This window comes from Phocoena sinus, chromosome 19 (assembly GCF_008692025.1).
Source record: "Phocoena sinus isolate mPhoSin1 chromosome 19, mPhoSin1.pri, whole genome shotgun sequence".
Classification (NCBI taxonomy): Eukaryota; Metazoa; Chordata; class Mammalia; order Artiodactyla; family Phocoenidae; genus Phocoena; species Phocoena sinus.
In genome coordinates, this window is record NC_045781.1 from 28,173,430 (window position 1) to 28,196,854 (window position 23,425).

Sequence of the window (23,425 nt, forward strand, 5' to 3'; positions counted from 1 at the left end):
GTACTAGAGATAACAGTGGAGCTGCTGCTGAGACTCTAGTAAATTATAGGTGGAAAGAAGTGTCTTGAACCAGAAGAGGTGTGGCAAGTGTCATGTGTATTCCTCTTCTAGTTCCTAAATTTTTATGTATTTTATTTTTATTGATGTTAAATGAGGAAGGATACAAGAAGTTAAAATTCAGTTGCTTGGCAGTGATGACTATAAAGGATTAGCATTATAGTTTGCCCTTAATAAATTATAGTTTACAAGCAAGTATATCAGTTGAGAGAATAGCATGGTTGAGGTAGAGAGAAGTGTTTTGAAGCTTCTTATATCGAGTTTTATGAAAGTCTTTGCTTCTTGCCAAAAAAAAAAATCATTTGTTACAATGAGATCAATAAAGTATATTAATTATAAAGGTATTTTACCTATACATCCAGGAATGCAGAGATTTTGTAACTTTGTGTTTCCTACTTAGCACCAACACTGAGAAGAATAAAACCATAGAAACTAGTTGGGGTAATATCACTTCTTAATTTTGTAGAAAACATAATGTTGCAGGAAAACAGATATGTGTCTGTCACATTTGATAGAATGCCTTCATTTTCATTATACTCATCTATCTAAATTTATTGCATTTCATTTGATAGATATTTATATGAGCGAATTGATGGAAGAGTCAGAGGGAATCTTCGACAAGCTGCTATAGATCGATTTAGTAAACCTGATTCAGATCGATTTGTCTTTCTTCTGTGTACCCGAGCTGGTGGGTTGGGCATCAACTTAACTGCAGCTGATACATGTATAATTTTTGATTCTGATTGGAATCCTCAAAACGACCTTCAGGTAAACAGATTCCTTGGCTAAGAGAATTTTTTTTTAAATTCCCATAGCTATCTTTGATAATCCACCTGTTTTATTTTTATACGGACAAACTAACATGTATGTTTCCCTAAGAAATATCTATGCCAAATAAAATAGGTGAAATTATTTTTATTTTAATTTAATGACAATAAAATAAAAAATACTTGTTTAGGTTACGTATCATACTTCTAAAAAAGGTTTACCTACTCAAGTACAGTATTGTTCAAAGTATATCATGTAAATTTGAGAAAGGCCTACACCTTAAGAATAACTTACTTCACTTCCTTAAAAATAAGTACTTGCTTATCCTGATATCATCTTCTTAATCATTACATAATATAGTATGCATGGAATTGAGACATATTGCCTTTTTATGAAATTCTGTAGAAAATTAATGTACACATATAAATTAAGACTGTACTTGAACTTCGTTGGAACATAGGTATATTAATTAGTGATTAGAGTGAGTCAAAGTTTACAGAAAATGTGTATGTAGGAGGGATATGAGAAGAGAACAAAGTATTGGAGAAATTCTTCTTTTATTGTTCATGATAGTCTCAGTAGTACTGTAATTGATATTCTTGAGAATATACCTGGCTTAATAAAAGATAATGTTTTAACCTCTCATGTGTATAATCTAGTTCAAAATTTATCAGACAAATTTTAAGTTTAGGAACCCAAGATAAAATGTGAAGCTCTTATGTAATCTCTGATGTCTCTACTTCCAACATGTCTGCATATTAGATAATTAGTTCTTTCTTTGTTTAAATAAAATTTAGGCCTCCAGAGTTGTTCACCTTAGGTTTTTACTCCCCTCAGAATTACCCAGCTTAACTAAAATATATTGAAAAGATTGTTGATCATGTAGTAGAAAAAAAATTAGAAATTTAGGGTTAGATTTTAAGTTTAAAGCCAGAGGCTAAAAAAAGTCTGTTCACAGAGTTTATGTTCCTGTCTAGAATTATGCTGATGACACCCTCTTTAAAAAATAGTATTTCTTCATGGATTTATAGTCTCTGAAATATGTTTAAAGTTTAATTTATTGCTGATTGTGGAATCATGTCTCATTTTAATAAGTTCTACCTTCATTTCCAGAGAAAGGTTATATGCAATTCAACAGCAAGAGTGTCTAAAAATTCTTGCACATACTTTTATATTCCATCAAGATAGTTTAATGCATAATGCCTTTTGTGCTATTTTATAAATTAATTTAATCTATAACTTCTCATTTTTTATAGGCCCAAGCTCGTTGCCACAGAATCGGTCAGAATAAAGCAGTTAAAGTCTACCGACTAGTAACTCGTAACTCATATGAAAGAGAGATGTTTGACCGAGCCAGTCTGAAACTGGGTCTAGATAAGGCTGTATTACAGAGCATGAGTGGAAGAGAAAGTAATGTTGGTGGTGTACGTATATTTTCTTCTTCACCTAGAGTTTTCCTGTTTTTGTTTACATTTAGTTTAAACCTCAGATAGCATATTATTTAATTTTGATCCATACTAAGCAGTAGATAGATACTTCTATGTAAGGAGGAATGTCAGAATAGAGCTATATTTAGTTAGTACTTTTGGAAACTGTTCTGTCTATATAATGTCAATGCTTGTAAATTCTAAGAATGTGTTTTCAAATAGAAATTCTTCCTTTTAGGACATTTGTATCATGGCACAGCAAAGTAGAATTTGTGTTTTTCTGCATTTTTTCTATAAACAGTTTTTCAAATTGTTTTTTTAGGGCCAAACTATTAGCGTTGGCTTTCTCTTGCTATAAATGATGTTTTTGGCATTTTTTCCCCTCAAAAATCTTATTTATATCTTATGCTTGTAACAACTCTCGAATCCTAGTACTAAAAAGAACCTTGAGAGGTTACCTGCCCCAGACGTTTTGTTTTAACTGGAGTTACTTTAGGCAAATGGCAAATCGTAGTTTAAAGATAGTAAAGAGTCAACAACCTCAGTATGTTCTTTCAGAGAATTCTCTCAGGTACATCCCAAGCCCCAAATGCAATTTAAACATGACTTCTGTGTTCTTTAACATTCTTTAGGGATACTTTCTCATTTTATGAACTTGAAAAAACTATTACCAAAATTTTGTCTCTTTAGATTCAACAGCTTTCCAAAAAGGAAATAGAAGATCTGCTTCGAAGAGGTGCTTATGGTGCCATTATGGAAGAAGAAGATGAAGGCTCTAAATTCTGTGAAGAAGATATTGATCAGATTTTACTACGTCGTACAAAAACCATTACAATTGAATCAGAAGGACGTGGGTCAACATTTGCAAAGGTAACAGTGAGTGATATTTTATAAAAAAAAAAAAAACCTGTAATGTTTTCTCGTAAAAAAAATTTAACTGTCTCTTACTCTACTAATTATTTGAGGAGCATCTACTTAATGTTTAAATAAACTGAATTACTCAAAAGAAGTAGGTAATATATTCTTTTCCTTCATTTATTTCTGATCTCTCACATCAAATTTCACATGTACTCTTCTGATACTAATGAAATGGAGTAGGAGTAATAACTAGAAATGGTTCTAAGTATTAATCAGAGTAGAACATTTGAAGTCAAATTTAGAAATCAAAGAACATATATGCCAGACTTCCCTGGGCATGCAGTGGTTAAGAATCTGCCTGCCAGTGCAAGTGACATGGGTTCGAGCCCTGTCCCGGGAAGATCCCACATGCTGCGGAGGAACTAAGCCCGTGCACCACAACTACTGAGCCCACGTGCCACATCTACTGAAGCCCATGTGCCTAGAGCCTGTGCCCCACAACAAGAGAAGCCACAGCAATGAGAAGCCCGTGCACCACAACAAAGAGTAACCCCCGCCCACCGCAACTAGAGAAAGCCGAGGCACAGCAACAAAGACCCAACACAGTCAAAAATAAATAAATAAATAAATAAATATTTTTTAAAAATAACATATATGCCAAAGTCAGAGCAAAATATAAGTAATATAATGTAGGAGGTTAAATCATCTTACATTAACTTATAATAATTTAAAGTACTTCAAGGAGAGAAAGTATTTCTAATTTAATTTTAAATATTTAAATCAAGTTTGGGGAGGATAAAATGAAATTTTTGTCTTGAAGAGAAATATTAATAATTGTATCACCCCTATTTGGGGAAAACATTTTAAAAGTTTACTAACTGCCTGTATGTTCTTCCCCCCAACCCCCAATAGAGACATGGTAAACCTATGTCTTGCATTCATCTGAAGAGTTTTTTATTGCAGTATTCTGTCCCACCTGCACTGATTCATACAGGTTTTCTCCTTTCCACTTTACTTCCTTTCTACATTTTCTTCATTCATCCCCTCTCCACTTCCAACCCAGAAGTCTTTCTTCATCTTTATGGAGAGCACTGTAGTATAGAGCAGGTAGTCCAGGTGCTACACCAAAAGTAATGATACCAATCTTAATACAAAATTTTTTTCTCACATTCATTCAGAAAACTAATGTAATCTTGTGTTAGGTACTTTACTAAGTGTTGGGAACACTAAAATGAAAGGATTCTAGTCGCTGAAAAAAGTAAAGAAGAAAGTATTAATTCTGCGTAAAATGGGAGAACAGCAAATCAAGAAAGCCTTTCCAGAGAAGATAACATTTGAGCTGAGTCTTGAAGGAAGTTTGAATTTCATTGTGTTACAAAAAGAGAAAGCCACATAAATGAATTATATGTTACTAACCTACAAGGAAGATTTCAAGAACTATGGTGTAGGCGTGTATGGATGCACAGTGTAAATTGAATGGAGATGAATATGAAGGTTAGGGAGGCTGGACCCAAATTGTGAAGGGCTCAAAAAATTCCATTGTGAGGAATTTGAACTTGATCCTGAGGCAGTTAAAAAGCTTTGAAATCCCTTCAAGCAGAAAATGGGCATAATGTGTTCTGGTTTAGAAATTTAACTCTAGCAGCAGTGTAGAGAATGAGATTGAAATGAGAAAGACTAGAGGCATAGAGACCAGATAAGAGGCTTCTATAGGCTGTGACGATGGGCAAACCAGGGCACTGGAGACCCACTTGAATTAACAGGAATTGATGACCAGTTAGAAATTTGTGGAAGGAGGAGTCAAAAATAACTTGAAGATAGATTTCTGGCCCAAGTAGCTAGGAGGGTCATTGTGTCATTAAGTAAGATAGAGAATTCAGGAGAAGGAAGTTTATATGGAGAAAATAAAATATTGGAGCTGTTATATTTGTGGCATTTACAGGGCATCCAAGTGGAGATGTCCAGGAGAGTTGGCTAGATATAGATTTGGGAGTTAATAAAGAAAAAAGCAGAAGAAAGTAGTATTGTGGAAACAAAAGGAATACTGCAGAAGTAAAGTATAAGGTTGAGAACTAAAACTAGTCACGATTGGGTAGATATACCCTGGCTCTATCTTCTTTCCTGAGAAATCTTGTTTCCTTTGGATTCCTTGGTCTTACTCAAGTTGTCAACACACTATGTACAGATACTTTACCCCTCATGCCTGAAATTATCCGAAATTTAATTTAACCAAAAGGTATTAGTCACAGAAATCACCTTTGTTGATTAGGCCAAGTATAGGGATATTCTCCTTAAAGTTTTTTTTTTTTTTTAATTAATGAAGGCATATCCTCATTTACAATGTTAATGATAATAATCATGGAAAGTCAGAACTTCAGGGTTTGAATTCTGACTCATGAGCTTAGTGACTTTGGACAGTTAACTTAACCTTTATGAGTCTTTCTTGTCCTGAAAAAGGAGAGCATAATAATCATGCTTGACCTTTCCTACTTTACTATAAAGTGCTATGTGAGTATTATTTTACTCAGGTATGCTCTAATCATAATCAGCTATACTCTAAGAATGTGAAATACTTAAGCACTTAAGTATCTATTTTAAACCCTCAGACCAGGGAGTAATTGTTGCATTTGAAAAGAGAGCTTACTGAAAAGGTACCGCAGTAGCTGAAGAGGTACCACATAAACCTGTACTTGTATTATAATTTTTTCATTTCCATAATTGTGTGGGAATGCCACTACATGGTGGGCATTTGGCATAGTGGAATATGGCACTACTATATAGTGGCACCAAAGGAATAAAGTCGATACTATTTTTTGCTTTTCCTTGGAATGTCCAGAAACTTCAGCTGAGCAGTTATTTTCAGTGGTTTTGGTAAATGTCATTCCAATCCATGTTTCTACGTATTATCAAAGAGTTTTTGATAAGAAGCTACATTTATGGAGTAGGGTGCATAATAAGACTAATTAGAATTAATAAATATATCCATCGATTAACTCATTATTGGTAACCTCATTTACAAGTGGCTATATCACGTAAATCTTGTTTGGAGAGATTTTCATAAGGGCAGTTAGGTGGATCCTAGAAACAGAAAAGTTTCTGGTCTGCTGTTAAATTTGGTGTAGCACAAAAGGCTTTGAGTTGCTTAATTTACAAAAAGAAAACAAAGTGGTCTAAATGAAGCTTCAGTTGGATTGCTTACTTATAAGGGCCCTTCTTTGGAGCCTAAGATCTTCTGCTACTTTCCGATATAGGAAGATAGACTTCACCATTTAAAACTTCCCCTGCAAATAATAAAGGAATTTAATGATTAAACGAATACATTTTAAGAAAAATACTTTGAGGGGAACTGGGATATTAAGATTTAACATTTGAAAGTAGGCAGTAAACCAGTACTTGATGGAATCTTCTACAACAGGCATTTCATTTCTGTAGGCATTAATCCATCGTTAGAAACCTTGAGAGGGACTTCCCTGGAGGTCCAGTGGTTAAGATTCCGTGCTTCCACTGCAGGGGAACTAGGATCCCACATGCCGTGCAGCACGACCTCCCCAAAAAAAGAACTTTGAGAATTTTATATGTCATCTTGAAAGTAGGTTATATGTCAGTTAACAAGAGCATCTGGAATTATTTACTAATATTAAAAATTTTTAAGATTGAAAAATGAATTTATCATTTTTCTTATAATGAATATATATTTTAAAAGCCATTTAATTGTGAAGTATAGTTTCTTCTGCGCAAGTTATTTTAATTATCAACAGTTATAAGGTAGCAGCACAAAATTGATTCTCTACTGTAACATAGAACATTTTTTTAAGATAAGCAACCATAAAGTAGTATGTTTCAAAAATCTAATTATTTCCTTTTAGTGACTTTTCGTATTTAATGGCTTCTCAAGAGGCATATATCAATGAAACTGTAGGACAAAATAAAACCCTGTGAACTTCAGTGAACTTTTCATTGTTCCTGAAAATTCATGAGCTTATATTAATGAAGATTTGAAAATGTGGATATTGTTTGTCCTCAATTAGGAGAAATTCATTTCTGAATTAACAAAATGAAGTCCCCTCATAGATTTGGAATTACTTGGGTATAGTTAAGATGTCTGTTACTCATATTCATACCATGTTGATGAATTGTCATCATATACTTTTATGCAGGTGATGATAGCTATCTACTTTTCATTTTATCAAACTAGTTAACTTTTACTCTTTTAAGTTGATGATGAGTTTTTAGAATTATGTGGTTTGTCATTAAGAGGTATCTCACTGTATTATTTTCTGTTGCTACTGTAAAAAATTACCACAAATTTAGTGGCTTAAAACAACACAAATTTATTCTTTTATAGTTCTGAGTGCCAGAACTCCAAAATGAGTGTTACAGGGCTAAAATTAAGATGTCAGCAGGGCTGATTTCTTCTGGAAGCTTTAGGAGAGGATCAGTTTCTAATGTCTTCCAGCTTTTAAGAGTGCCTACATTTCTTGCTTCTGACCACATTATTCCAGTCTCAGCTTCTGTTGTCACACAGGCTTTTCCTCTTCTGTAGTGAAATCTCCTCTCTTTCCTCTTGCATTCAGGACAGTTGTGATTGAATTTAGGGCCTGCCTTGATAATACAGGCTAATCTCCCCATTTCAGGATCCTTAACTTAAGCACATCTGCCAAGGCTCTTTTGCCATATAAACTAACATTCACAAGGTTCCAGAAATTAAGACGTAAATATCTTTGCAAGCCATTATTCAGCCTACCACACTCATCATTTCAAAGCAATAAAAAATTGCTTTTTTTAGTAGTTTCATAATAATAAAGCTATACTTTAGAACAAGCAAAAAAACGGAATTTAAATTCATTTTGTTAAAGCATTTATTTCTGTGACTTGTTTCATAAATGTGCCAGGAAAATGCGTATTTTCAAACATTTATAATAGTTAAATACTTCCTATAAACAAGCATCTTAATAACCCAGTCTCAAAAGAATGATGGAATGAATGTATTTATTACTTGGTAAACAATGTCATGAACAGACATTGCAAAGTTCAGCAAGAAGCATTTAGGATTTTAGTTTTTTTCCTACTCATTTTTAATTTTATTTATTTTTGCCGTGCCGCATGACATGTGGGATCTTAGTTCCCTGACCAGGGGTCGAACCCGCTCCCCCTGAAATGGAAGCACAGTCTTAAACACTGTATCACCAGGGAAGTCCTGTCCTACTAATTTTTTAGATGTTTTATAAACATTGAAACTACAAATATAGGCAGAATAGTATAATGAGACCTGTGTATTTATCACCCAGCTTCAACAATTATTTACTCATACTAAACTTTCATCACCACCCTACCCATCTTTCATATTATTTTACTTTTTATTTTTTAAAATTTATTTTATTGAAGTATAGTTGGTTTAAAATGTTGTGTTAATTTCTGCTGTACAGTAATGTAATTCAGTTATATATATATATCACACATAACCTTTTCCATTTTGATTTATTATGGGATATTGAATATACTTCCCTGTGCTATACAGTAGAACCTTGCTGTTTATCCATTCTATATATAATAGTTTGCATATCATATTAATTTAAAGCAAGCCCCAGACACAGTATCATAACTTCTATAAATGTTCCCATCTGTACCTCCAAAGGTAAAGATTTCTTTAACACAGCCATGATACTATTAATCACATTTTAACATAAAATTAACACTAATTCCTTTTTTCCTTTTTTCTGGCGGCACCAGGCAGCTTCTGGGATCTTAGTTCCCTGACCAGGGATTGAACCCCACACCCTTGGCAGTGAGAGCACAGAGTCCTAACCACAGGACCGCCAGGGAATTCCCAACACTGATTCCTAATATCATCAATTTCCCAGTGTTAAAACTTTCAGTTATCTTGAATGTCATAAATGGCTTCTTTGCTTGTAATAGTTTTATTACCTTTCCTATGTGTAATTTTCTGCATTTTAAAGTTCCATCAAAATGGGTTCTTTTTTTTTTTTTTTTTTAAACATCTTTATTGGAGTATAATTGCTTTACAATGGTGTGTTAGTTTATGCTTTATAAAAAGTGAAACAGGGGCTTCCCTGGTGGCGCAGTGGTTGAGAGTCCGCCTGCTGATGCAGGGGACATGGATTCATGACCTGGTCCGGGAAGATCCCACATGCTGCGGAGCGGCTGGGCCCGTGAGCCATGGCTGCTGAGCCTGCGCGTCCGGAGCCTGTGCTCTGCAACGGGAGAGGCCACAACAGTGAGAGGCCCGCGTACCGCAAAAAAAAAAAAAAAAAAAAAAGTGAAGCAGTTATACATATACATATGTTCCCATATCTCTTCCCTCTTGCATCTCCCTCCCTCCCACCCTCCCTATCCCACCCCTCTAGGTGGTCACAAAGCACCAAGCTGATTTCCCTGTGCTATGCGGCAGCTTCCCACTAGCTATCTATTTTATGTTTGGTAGTTTAAATATGTCCATGCCACTCTCTCGCTTTGTCACGGCTTACCCTTCCCCCTCCCCATATCCTCAAGTCCATTCTCTACTAGGTCTGTGTCTTTATTCCTGTCTTACCCCTAGGTTCTTCGTGACATTTTTTTTTTCTTAAATTCCATATATATGTGTTAGCATATGGTATTTGTCTTTCTCTTTCTGACTTACTTCACGCTGTATGACAGACTCTAGGTCCATCCACCTCACTACAAATAGCTCAATCTCGTTTCTTTTTATGGCTGAGTAATATTCCATTGTATATATGTGCCACATCTTCTTTATCCATTCATCCGATGATGGACACTTAGGTTGTTTCCATCTCCGGGCTTTTGTAAATAGAGCTGCAGTGAACATTTTGCTACATGACTCTTTTTGAATTATGGTTTCCTCAGGGTGTATGCCCAGTAGTGTGATTGCTGGGTCATATGGTAGTTCTATTTGTAGTGTTTTAAGGAACCTCCGTACTGTTCTCCATAGTGGCTGTACCAATTCACATTCCCAACAGCAGTGCAAGAGTGTTCCCTTTTCTCCACACCCTCTCCAGCATTTATTGTTTCTAGATTTTTTGATGATGGCCGTTCTGACTGGTGTGAGATGATATCTCATTGTGGTTTTGATTTGCATTTCTCTAATGATTAATGATGCTGAGCATTCTTTCATGTGTTTGTTGGCAGTCTGTATCTCTTCTTTGAAGAAATGTCTATTTAGGTCTTCTGCCCATTTTTGGATTGGGTTGTTTGTTTTTCTGATATTGAGCTGCATGAGCTGCTTATCAATTTTGGAGATTAATCCTTTGTCAGTTGCTTCATTTGCAAATATTTTCTCCCATTCTGAGGGCTGTCTTTTGGTCTTCTTTATGGTTTCCTTTGCTGTGCAAAAGCTTTGAAGTTTCATTAGGTTCCATTTGTTTATTTTTGTTTTTATTTCCATTTCTCTAGGAGGTGGGTCAAAAGGATCTTGCTGTGATTTATGTCATAGAGTGTTCTGCCTATGTTTTCCTCTAAGAGTTTGATAGTTTCTGGCCTTACATTTAGATCATTAATCCATTTTGAGCTTATTTTTGTATATGGTGTTAGGGAGTAATCTAATCTCATACTTTTACATGTACCTGTCCAGTGTTCCTAGCACCACTTATTGAAGAGGCTGTCCTTTCCCCACTGTAGATTCTTGCCTCCTTTATCAAAGATAAGGTGACCATATGTGTGTGGCTTTATCTCTGGGCTTTCTATCCTGTTCCATTGATCTATCTTTCTGTTTTTGTGCCAGTACCATACTGTCTTGATTACTGTAGCTTTGTAGTATACTCTGAAGTCAGGGAGCCTGATTCCTCCAGCTCCATTTTTCGTTCTCAAGATTGCTTTGGCTATTCGGGGTCTTTTGTGTTTCCATACAAATTGTGAAATTTTTTGTTCTAGTTCTGTGAAAAATGCCATTGGTAGTTTGATAGGGATTGCATTGAATCTGTAGATTGCTTTGGGTAGTAGAGTCATTTTCACAATGTTGATTCTTCCAATCCAAGAACATGGTATATCTCTCCATCTATTTGTATCTTCTTTAATTTCTTTCATCAGTGTCTTATAATTTTCTGCATACAGGTCTTTTGTCTCCTTAGGTAGGTTTATTCCTAGATATTTTATTCCTTTTGTTGCAGTGGTAAATGGGAGTGTTTTCTTGATTTCAGTTTCAGATATTTCATCATTAGTGTATATGAATGCCAGAGATTTCTGTGCATTAATTTTGTATCCTGCTACTTTACCAAATTCATTGATTAGCTCTAGTAGTTTTCTGGTAGCATCTTTAGGATTCTCTGTGTATAGTATCAGATTGTCATCTGCAAACAGTGACAGCTTTACTTCTCCCTTTCTGATTTCGATTCCTTTTATTTCCTTTTCTTCTCTGATCGCTGTGGCTAAAACTTCCAAAACTATGTTCAGTAAGAGTGGTGAGAGTAGGCAACCTTGTCTTGTTCCTGATCTTAGTGGAAATGCTTTCTGTTTTTCACCATTGAGGATGGTGTTGGCTGTGGGTTTGTCACATATGGCCTTTATTATGTTGAGGAAAGTTCTCTCTATGCCTACTTTCTGCAGGGGTTTTATCATAAATGGGTGTTGAATTTTGTCGAAAGCTTTCGCTGCATCTATTGAGATGATCATATGGTTTTTCTCCTTCAGTTTGTTAATATGGTGTATCACGTTGATTGATTTGCATATATTGAAGAATCCTTGCATTCCTGGGATAAACCCCACTTGATCATGGTGTATCATCCTTTTAATGTGCTGTTGGATTCTCTTTGCTAGTATTTTGTTGAGGATTTTTGCATCTATGTTCATCAGTGATATTGGCCTGTAGTTTTCTTTCTTTGTGACATCCTTGTCTGGTTTTGGTATCAGGGTGATGGTGGCCTCGTAGAATGAGTTTGGGAGTGTTCCTCCCTCTGCTATATTTTGGAAGAGTTTGAGAAGGATAGGTGTTAGCTCTTCTCTAAATGTTTGGTAGAATTTGCCTGTGAAGCCATCTGGTCCTGGGCTTTTGTTTGTTGGAAGATTTTTAATCACAGTTTCAATTTAAGTGCTTGTGATTGGTGTTTTCATATTTTCTATTTCTTCCTGATTCAGTCTTGGCAGGTTGTGCATTTCTAAGAATTTGTCCATTTCCTCCAGGTTGTCCATTTTATTGGCATAGAGTTGCTTGTAGCAATCTCTCATGATCTTTTGTGTTTCTGCAGTGTCAGTTGTTACTTCTTTTTCATTTCTAATTCTATTGATTTGAGTCTTCTCCCTTTTTTTCTTGATGAGTCTGGCTAATGGTTTATCAATTTTGTTTATCTTCTCAAAGAACCAGCTTTTAGTTTTATCGATCTTTGCTATCGTTTCCTTCATTTCTTTTTCATTTATTTCTGATCTGATCTTTATGATTTCTTTCCTTCTGCTAACTTTGGGTGTTTTTTGTTCTTCTTTCTCTAATTGCTTTAGGTGCAAGTTGAGGTTGTTTATCCGAGATGTTTCCTGTTTCTTAAGCTAGGATTGTATTGCTATAAATTTCCCTCTTAGAACTGATTTTTCTGCATCCCATAGGTTTTGGGTTGTCGTGTTTTCATTGTCATTTGTTTCTAGGTATTTTTTGATTTCCTCTTTGATTTCTTCAGTGATCTCTTGGTTATTTAGTAGTGTGTTGTTTAGTCTCTATGGGTTTGTGTTTTTTACAGTTTTTTTCCTGTAATTTATATCTAGTCTTATAGCGTTGTGGTCGGAATAGATACTTGATATGATTTCAGGTTTCTTAAATTTACCAAGGCTTGATTTTTGACCCAAGATATGATCTATCCTGGAAAATGTTCCATGAGCACTTGAAAAGATAGTGTATTCTGTTGTTTTTGGATGGAGTGTCCTCTAATTATCATTTACGTCCATCTTGTTTAATGTATCATTTAAAGCTTGTGTTTCCTTACTTCTTTTCAGTTTGGATGATCTGTCCATTGGTGAAAGTGGGGTGTTAAAGGTCCCATACTATTATTGTGTTGCTGTCAATTTCCCCTTTTATGGCTGTTAACATTTGCCTTATGTACTGAGGTGCTCCTGTATGTATGTATTGGGTACATAAATATTTACAATTGTTATATCTTCTTGGATTGATCCCTTGATCATTATTTAGTGTCCTTCTTTGTCTCTTTGTAATAGTCTTTATTTTAAATTCTGTTTTGTCTGATAAGAGAATTGCTACTCCGGCTTTCTTTTGATTTCCATTTGCATGGAATATCTTTTTCCATCCCCTCACTTTCAGTCTGTATGTGTCCCTAGGTCTTAGGTGGGTCTCTTGTATATGGCATATATACGGGTCTTGTTTTTATATCCATTCAGCCAGTCTGTGTCTTTTGGTTGGAGCACTTAATCCATATACATTTAAGGAAATTATCCATATTTATCTTCCTATTACCATTTTCTTAATTGTTTGGGGTTTGTTATTGTAGATCTTTTCCTTCTCCTTTGTCTTCCTGCCTAGAGAAGTTCCTTTAGCATTTGTCGTAAAGCTCGTTTCCTGGTGCTGAATTCTTGCTTGTCTGTAAAGGTTTTAATTTCTCCATCGAATCTGAATGAGATCCTTGCTGAGTAGAGTAATCTTAGTTGTAGGTTTTTCCCTTTCATCACTTTAAATATGTCCTGCCTCACCCTTCTGGCTTGTAGAGTTTCTGCTGAAATATAAGCTGTTAACCTTATGGGGATTCCCTTGTATGTATGTTATTTATTGCTTTTCACTTGCTGCTTTTAATATTTTTTCTTTGTATTTAATTTTTTTTTTTTGTATTTAATTTTTGATAGTTTGATTAATATGTGTCTTGGCATGTTTCTCCTTGGATTTATCCCATATGGGACTCTGTGCTTCCTGGACTTGATTGACTGTTGCTTTTCCCATGTTAGGGAAGCTTTCAACTATGATCTCTTCAAATATTTTCTCAGTCCCTTTTTCTCTTCTTCTCCTAGCACCCCTATAATTTGAATGTTGGTGTGTTTAATGTTGTCCCAGAGGTCTCTGAGACTGTACTGAATTCTTTTCACTCTTTTTTCTTTTTTTTTGCTCTGGGGTAGTTATTTACACTATTTTATCTTCCCGGTCACTTATCTGTTCTTCTGCTGCAGTTATTCTGCTATTGATTCCTTGTAGAGAATTTTAAATTTCATTTATTGTGTTGGTCATCATTGTTTGCTCTTTAGTTTTTCTAGGTCCTTGTTAAATGTTTCTCATATTTTCTCCATTTTATTTCCAAGACGTTGGATCATCTTTACTATCATTACTCTGAATTCTTTTTCAGGTAGACTGCCTATTTCCTCCTCATTTGTTTGGTCTGGTGGGTTTACTTTGCTTCTTCTTCTGCTGTTTATTTCTCTGTCTTCTCATTTTGCCTAACTTACTGCATTTGGGGTCTCCTTTTTACAGGCTGCAGGTTCATAGTTCCCGTTGATTTTGGTGTCTGCCCCCAGTGGGTAAGGTTGGTTCAGTGGGTTGTGTAGGTTTCCTGGTGGAGGGGACTGGTGCCTGTGTTCTGGTGGATGAGGCTGGATCTTGGCTGTGTTTTGGGGTGTCTGTGAGCTTATTATGATTTTAGGCAGCCTCTCTGCTGATGGGTGGGGTTGTTTTCCTGTCTTGCTAGTTGTTTGGCATGGGCTGTGCAGCACTTTACCTTGCTGGTCGTTGAGTGGAGCTGGGTGTTAGCGTTGAGATGGAGATCTCTGGGAGAGCTCTCCCCAATTGATATTACGTGGGGCCCGGAGGTCTCTGCTGGACCAGTGTCCTGAATTCAGCTCTCCCACCTCAGAGGCTCAGGCCTGACAGCCGCTTGGAGCACCAAGACCTTGTCAGCCACATGGCTGGCGAAACTGGGCTATGAGTTGGGTGTCAGCCACTGCCCTGTTGTAGCTCTGTCTCAGCTGTCTCCCAAGGTCACCCAGATATGTTGGGTTATTCCACCATTCCTCAGAACTTGCACATGCCAGTCTGGGATTTGTATATGTCCTCCTGATACTCTTCATTGAAATACCTTGCATTCATGGTGGTGAGAGATATGCTGATAGTGTTGGTTCCCTTCAGTTCAGAGACTGGAACAGTCTGAGCCTTCATGTGGCCAGGTTAGGAGCAGCTGGCCAACGGTCCCAAACTGATGACATGTCAGATTCCAAGACGGGTTTCTGCAGCGCCCGAGCAGTGGTCCCAAGCAGCCGCTCCGCTCAGCTGCAACACTCTGACTGGGGAATTTGGTGGGGCCCTCAAACAAGGATTTCTGCCGGCCCTATAGCCTGACTTCTCCACCCAGGCAAGGAGCTGAGGAGAGCATCTCCTGACTCCATCTCACCAGAGGAGCGGACACCTGGAAGATCCTTCCAGTTGTCCTTGTAGAAGTTTAGCATGCATCTTTCAAGCCCTTTTGTTAAAGCATTATATATCTTCTCTGTGTATTTCATTTTTATAAAGCACTTTGATAAATTTTCTTTGAAGCAGCATATCTATTTTTAGGAACTTAAGTTGCAAATAATGGTTGTTTATGAATCACAGTGTTGAACTATAATGTCTAAAATTAGGTCCAATGAAAAGATTTTATAATTTCTGCAACATTTAAGAAAATAAATCATTTATATTTTCTTTTATTCCTCTGTAATTTGTTAAGTTTTTACAATACTTATGCAGTATTTTTTTGTAAGGAAAAGAGTTTTCAAGATAAAGTTAGGCAGGGGGCTTCCCTGGTGACGCAGTGGTTCAGAGTCCACCTGCCGAAGTGGGGGATGCGGGTACGTGCCCCGGTCCGGGAGGATCCCACATGCTGCGGAGCGGCTGGGCCCGTGAACCATGGCCGCTGAGCCTGCGTGTCCGGAGCCTGTGCTCCGCAATGGGAGAGGCCACAAGAGTGAGAGGCCCGCATACCGCAAATAAATAAATAAATAAAGATAGGCAATGACTCATTTTTCTATATTTCTCATATTCTGTATTGCATTTTTTTAGGAGACGTATCTATGTAAAAATGGGATGGAAATAAAGTAGGAGAATACCAGAAAATGAACTGTCTAGGGCAAATAGGTTTGAAATTCTTCTTGTAACCTAATTTCTTAATATTCTTTTTTTTTTAATTAAATTATTTGTTTTAGCTACACTGGGTCTTTATTGTAGCACACAGGCTCTCTAGTTGCGGCACACGGGCTTGTGACGTGAGGGCTCTAAAGCATGCGGGTTCAGTAGTCATAGTGCATGACCTTAGTTGCGGTATGTGGGATCTTAGTTGCCCCACCATAGATTGAACCCAGGCCCCCTGCGTTGGGAGTGCGGAGGTGTAACCACTGGACCACCTGGGAAGTCCCTATTCATGTAGTATTTCCTTTCTTTTTTTTTTTTTTAACGTCTTTATCAGAGTATAATTGCTTTACAATGGTATGTCAGTTTCTGCTTTATAACAAAGTGAATCAGCTATACATATACATATATCCCCATATCTCCTCCCTCTTGCATCTCCCTCCCACCCTCCCTATCCCACCCCTCTAGGTGCTCACAAAGCACTGAGTGATCTCCCTGTGCTATACAGCTGCTTCCCACTAGCTATTGATTTTACATTTGGTAGTGTATATATGTCCATGCCACTCTCTCACTTCGTCCCAGCTTAGCCTCCCCCCCACCATGTCCTCAAGTCCATTCTCTACGTCTGCGTCTTTATTCCTGTCCTGCCCCTAGGTTCTTCAGAACCATTTTTTTTTTAGATTCCATATATATGTGTCAGCATACGGTATTTGTTTTTCCCTTTCTGTCTTAGTTCACTCCGTATGACAGACTCTGGGTCCATCCACCTCACTACAAATAACTCAATTTCATTTCTTTTTATAGCTGAGTAATATTCCATTGTATATATGTGCCAAATTTTCTTTATTCACTTGTCAACGGACACTTAGGTTGCTTCCATGTGCTGGCTATTGTAAATAGTGCTGCAGTGAACATTGTGGTACATGACTCTTTTTGAATTATGATTTTCTCAGGGTATATGCCCAGTAGTGGGATTGCTGGGCTGTTGTGTAGTATTTCTAAAATGCAATATTGTATCCTGTATTGTTTTTTGACTAAAAAGATTTGATCCCTGCTTACCCAAAGTTTAAAAGTCAAACAACAATAATAACTTTTTAAATTTTGCTCCTAAAACTCCAGCCTGTGTTGGTATTAAGCCTTTTGCCTTAAGCAGATGCTGTGCTATGTTTCAGACCATTGTAGTTTGAAGCATACTTTGAGTGTATATGTGTATATGCTGAATTCAAATTCTGTCCACACTAAATGTGAAGAGATAAGGTTTTAGATATACTTTGATAGATTTTTCCTCTACGTTTCAAAACATTTTGAAAAACTACCATTATGTATTTCAGGCAAGTTTTGTGGCATCTGGAAATCGAACAGATATTTCCTTAGATGATCCCAACTTCTGGCAAAAATGGGCGAAAAAGGCAGAAATAGATATAGATGCCATCAGTGGTAGAGTAAGTATTTATTTCCCTTTAAAAAATATTACCTGTGGGAATACTTTGGTAATATTATTATAATATTTTAAGGTGTTCCACTATGTACTGACTGAAATAAATTTATCTGCATAAATAAATTGATACAAGGCTGTAGAATGATAACATTTAGTCAGGCACTGCTTCTGTTTAATTCTTCTGATATTTGTTGTGATAGGTTGTAATACGGTTAAAGTTTAATTTTGGAGGGTGTTTATGTTCTTAAAATTATAATATGTTTTTAAATTTTTAAAATGTCTTAAAATAATGGATTACTTTTATTTCGCTTTTTAACCTTCTTTTTGTTATTTTGGTGTCAGATACCATTAATGATCTAGTCAAATACAAAAGGAGAAAAAAAAAGCAGTCAAGAAAGTGGCATCTTCAAAATCTGACAAAGAACTATAAAAAATTTAAGATCCAATCCTACTTAATGTACATAGATCTAGCTATGCTTAGTTAATATTATGAAATTTAAAAAATAAAGTGGCATTTTTAAACTGTTTCTTTTATAACATCCCTTGGAGTTAAGGAAGAAAGGGCCAAAAAGCTAGCACAGAATTCATGGAACTGATAATAACGTAACTGTTCACTTCAAAAGACATCTACCTGTCTAATAATTTATAGGAATCAATGTTTGTGAGCCTTACCTGCTTCCAAAATTAATGCTAAATGATTAAAAGAAATTTATATTAAGCATTGATGCATGGGATCTATTTTAATAGATAACCTTATAAGATGTAAAACTTTACAATGAGGAATAATGCCACTGCCCAATAATAATTATTATTTAATATATTTTGGAAATATGTATAATTCTGTATGAAACACTATAAAAAAGTAAATTAGAAAGAGATATTTATTAAAATGTTACTATTTTCATATTGGCATGTTTATATGCCTTAAAAAGTCAATGGAATTTGCAAACCACTATAAATTAATAGATGAATTAGTGAATTAACTGATAGAAGATAAATATGCCATTTAGCCTTCTTAAATATCAGTACTAACAGCAGTAGAAAAATATATGGAAGAAGAAGTCTACTTCGTAGTAGAAAAAAAGATTTAGAACACTTAGGGGAATACCTACTGGACGTATATGATTTCAGTAAAGTAAATTACCAAACTTAATTGTGAGATTTGTCAATTGGGAAGAAAAACTACATATTTTAAACATTTGTAGGTTGAGTTAATAAACATGGAAATGCAGCCCCAATCAAAATGTTAATAATTTGTTCATATAACCAGACAAAATCTAAAATTACCCTGGAAGAATAAATACTGAACAATATTAAATCCACTTTTAGGAATCTGTCTTACAGCAATAATCACACATGTACAATGATAATGTAGTACAGTGATGTACATCACAATTTTTTCATTTTAGAAAAAAAATTAGAAACTAATTGGTACTTTTATACTGTCTAATGCAGTAAGTAAAAATAATCATGTAGATCCCTGTGTACTCACATAGAGCTCTAAGACAAGACAGTTACCTTTAAAAAGAGAGAGGCCTTCCCTGGTGGCGCAGTGGTTGAGAGTCCGCCTGCCGATGCAGGGGACATGGGTTCGTGCCCTGGTCCAGGAAGATCCCACATGCCGCAGAGCGGCTGGGCCCGTGAGCCATGGCCGCTGGGCCTGCGCATCCGGAGCCTGTGCTCCGCAACGGGAGAGGCCACAGCAGTGAGAGGCCCGTGTACCACAATAAAAAAAAAAAAAAGAGAGAGAGAGAAATAGAACAATACTTACAGTGTGATGTTTGTTTATGATTTTTCAAAAGTATTATAATGGTAATACGCAGACACTCGTACATTTGTGCTGAATCCAGCTAGAGCACACTGTGAGCCAAGTACCATTCTCACATTAGGGCTAAAATGAACAAGACAGATGAAGCACTACTTAATAGAGCTTACAAATTCTGGTGGGTAAGTAAACAAATATATAAGATAATTTCTGAGACTGAAGAAAATAAAATGGTAAGATGGTAGAGAATGCCTGGAGGAGTGTAGATAGCATTAGGGAAAGTGGTCAAGGGAGGTCACTCTGAGGGGACATCTGTGCTGAGACTTGAATGATGAGAACCAGCCAACAGTGTAAAGACATGAGATAAAAGCTTTCAAGGTAGAGGGAATGGCAGTGAGCCATTGTTTGAAATAAGCTTACAGTGTTCCAGAAATAGAAATGGCATTGTGTCAGAATGAAGGGGGATAGTGAGAGTGGTGACAGGTTAGGTCAGAGATAATAGGTATGGCTCATTTCAATAGGGCCTTATAGATTATCCTAAGGGGTTATGGATTTTATAAATAAACTTATATGAGCATATAGTCACGTAATACTTTGCAGTTATGTTTTCTAATTTGTACTCTTCAAAAATTTTATAATTTTCTGACAAGAAGTACCATGAAGACAGACTGGCATTACTTACTATATGTTAAAACATAAAAGCATATTAACATATTATAAAGGAACCATGATACTGAGAGAAATGTATACAGAGCAAAGAATAGAATAAGGACAGGAGAAGGTCAAATTATAGGATGTAAATAAAGAAATAGCATTAGAGAAAAAGGGGTTATTTAATAATCATGATTAAAATCTGAGTTGGCATTGGGGAAACATTTTAATAATATACTCTATGCCAAGTAAACTCCAATTTGTGATAAAAAATTTATTTTTGAAACAAAGCATGAAAAAATAGTAAAAATAGATTTCTATTTTATCAAATATTTGGTGGGAAAACATTCTAAATTAGAAACAAACCACAAAGGGAAATAATTGGCATATCCAAATATATGACTAAAAATTATGTAATGGAAAAATAAAATTGCAATCAGACTGGTGACTATTTGTAGCAGAAGTATATATGAAAGTTAATATTTTTATTATATAAAAGCTAATGTAAATTGATCACAAGTAGAAATAAATCAAAATCTTAAAAGATTATGGGCAAAAAACATTTGAAAATTCACTCAAGAGAAAATATAATTATGGTTGTTTTTTTTTTTTAAGTTGGGACCAGGGAAAGGGACAACTCTTTCTTTTTTTTAATTAAGTAATTATTTTTTTTGAAGTAGGTTGATTTACGATGTTTTAGTTTCAGGTGTATAACAAAGTGTTTGTTATAAATACATAATTTTTTTTCAGATTCTTTTAAGCTTATTACAAAATACTGAATATAGTTCCCTGTGTTATACAGTAGGTCCTTGTCAACTCTTTCTTATATAGAAGGTGCCAATTAATAAATGTAGAAGGAATAAGAGAAATAGAAAATCTCAATCCACCCCATTGATGAATTCTAAAATTAGTGTGTAGAATATAAGGAGAAACAGAATTTTTATATATCTTCAAAGTATATCTTCCAAAATATTTATTAATTACAAAAGGAAAACTAGTAAGTTTACAGTGGAAAAACTTAATAGAGAAGGCTAATGTCACCAGTATTAAGACATATTAACATTATGTACCCCTTTAAGTTCAGTGCACTGTGGTCATACTACTGTGAGACAGCAGAACCTACATGGTCTGGTCCCTGCTTCCCCTCCTAGCGTTTACCCTCTCCTGCTCTAGGACTTGAACATAGAATACCTTTTCAGGTCCATTACTGTTTTCTTCACTTATAATGCCATCTCCTCCTTGGATGCCTAGCAAACTACTTCTCATTCTTGAAGATCTCTTTCTAGTATCACTACTTTGTAAATCTTTCTGACTTTTCTGGCACCCATCTTATAAAATATTGCATCCTGAATAGCATTTATTTGTTTACACATTAAACTGAGCCTCAAGACTGAATTTCTCATGAGCAGAAAGCTATCTTAGTCATAGCCCATAACATAGTGCCTAACTTAGAGAAATTGCTCAATAAAGATAAAAGTTTGTCAACTTACTTTGTTTTGAATGAATTAAACTTCATTGACCATAGTGAGGTTCATATACTTATTACTTTGCTTGTTGTAGATTAGTGTAAGTCTTTTGGAAAGCACTGAAACATGATTCTGGATCCATAAAATAATTATGCCCTTTGACCAATATTTCCATTTTTGGATATTTCACTTCCTTTGGACTTATCTTTAGGATAAACTTAGATTACAAAGATTTACTTTTTAGCATTATATATTTTAAAAATTTAAAACAATCTATTTGTATTAATTCAAATTACATTATGAATTAATTAGGTAAAGAAAATTATGATGCATAAATTCAGTTTAAAATATAGTTTATAGTTGTTGTAGAAGCACAATACAGTAACTTTCATATTAATAAAGCCATATACCAAATTTTTTTATCCCATGATTGTAATATGAAATTATGACAAATGGTAATAAGGATTTTAAAGGAATAAAAAAATTTTATGTTGATTTGGTAGGTCAGTGGAATTGTTAGTAATTTGTTCTGGCTTTATAAAATTATTGTTTGTACAGTTTGAAAGGTAAAAATGTAACATATTGTTATAAGCAAAATAATAAAAGGACCTTCAAGTAATAGCTGTTAAATTTTACAGAACAGCTTGGTTATTGACACTCCAAGAATTAGGAAGCAAACAAGACCCTTCAGTGCTACAAAAGATGAATTGGCTGAATTATCTGAAGCTGAAAGTGAAGGAGATGAAAAGCCCAAACTCCGGAGACCCTGTGAGCGTTCGAATGGCTATGGAAGAACTGAATGCTTTAGAGTAGAGAAAAATCTGCTAGTTTATGGGTAAAATATTATTTTTAATGTTTACTGTTAGTAGTCTGGTGTACAAATTTATGGGAAACATATACTATATTCTAATAGGCATTTTATCTTGTTAGAATCAATAAAATGTATTTTTTAAGTACCATGAATTTGTATATTTAACATATACTTAATAGCAATTGATGAGATATCTTTAAATTTTAATATTATAAATGTATTGCTAATATCAAACTCCTTGTTGTTCTTAGATTTGCATATTCAGTAACAAAATGGATAATGTTTTTATCCATTATTGAATAAAATATACTAGAAATTACTATACCATGACTCTGCAGTTTATTCTATGGGGGAAAAAACTTTAGTAGGTAAATTCTATCAGTGATAAAGTGTGTTTTTTGCAGGTTTCAGGCCTTTTATCCATGAGTTATGTTTTCTCTAGGATTTCACCCAATATTAATATAAATATACCTTTTTTTAACTAGGTGGGGCCGATGGAGAGAGATTCTGTCTCATGGCCGTTTTAAAAGGCAGCTAAATGAGCACGATGTGGAAATAATTTGCCGAGCCCTCTTAGCTTATTGCCTTGTTCACTACCGAGGAGATGAGAAAATTAAAGGCTTCATATGGGATCTCATTACTCCAACCGAAGATGGGCAGACACGAGAGCTACAAAATCATCTAGGTAAGAACATTCTTTTATTTCCTTTTTAAATTTAGTTTTAGTTACGTAAGTAGCACTTAACATAGTACCCTATAAAATATTGAAGCATTTCAGATAATGGTAAAGAACCCTTAAGCTTCACTCTTTTTTTTTTTTTTTCTTTTTCTTTTGCGGTACGCGGGCCTCTCACTGCTGTGGCCTCTCCCGTTGCGGGGCACAGGCTCCGGACGCGCAGGCTCCGGACACGCAGGCTCAGCAGCCACGGCTCACGGGCCTAGCCGCTCCACGGCATGTGGGATCTTCCCGGACCGGGGCATGAACCCGTGTCCCCTGCATCGGCAGGCGGACTCTCAACCACTGTGCCACCAGGGAAGCCCAAGCTTCACTCTTAGTTCAGGTTCCATGTTGGAAAGGACCAGTGTTATCAGTTTGGTTGGGTTTTATATACTGTTATCAAACATGTATTTGTTTACAAGTTGTTGACCCAGTAGTATGT

General features: G+C 35.5%; 1 protein-coding gene across 19 annotated transcripts in view; it reads left to right on the forward strand.

The window, feature by feature from the left end:
• CHD9 (chromodomain helicase DNA binding protein 9) overlaps positions 1-23,425 on the forward strand; it is a 242,082-nt gene that overhangs the window by 168,067 nt on the left and 50,590 nt on the right. For all 19 annotated transcript variants that reach the window (XM_032611957.1, XM_032611970.1, XM_032611968.1 and 16 more), the window contains 6 exons: positions 630-825; positions 2,082-2,249; positions 2,943-3,122; positions 17,466-17,576; positions 22,093-22,289; positions 22,751-22,950. In XM_032611957.1, coding sequence (XP_032467848.1) covers positions 630-825; positions 2,082-2,249; positions 2,943-3,122; positions 17,466-17,576; positions 22,093-22,289; positions 22,751-22,950 — 1,052 coding nt within the window. The remainder of the gene's footprint in view (positions 1-629; positions 826-2,081; positions 2,250-2,942; positions 3,123-17,465; positions 17,577-22,092; positions 22,290-22,750; positions 22,951-23,425) is intronic.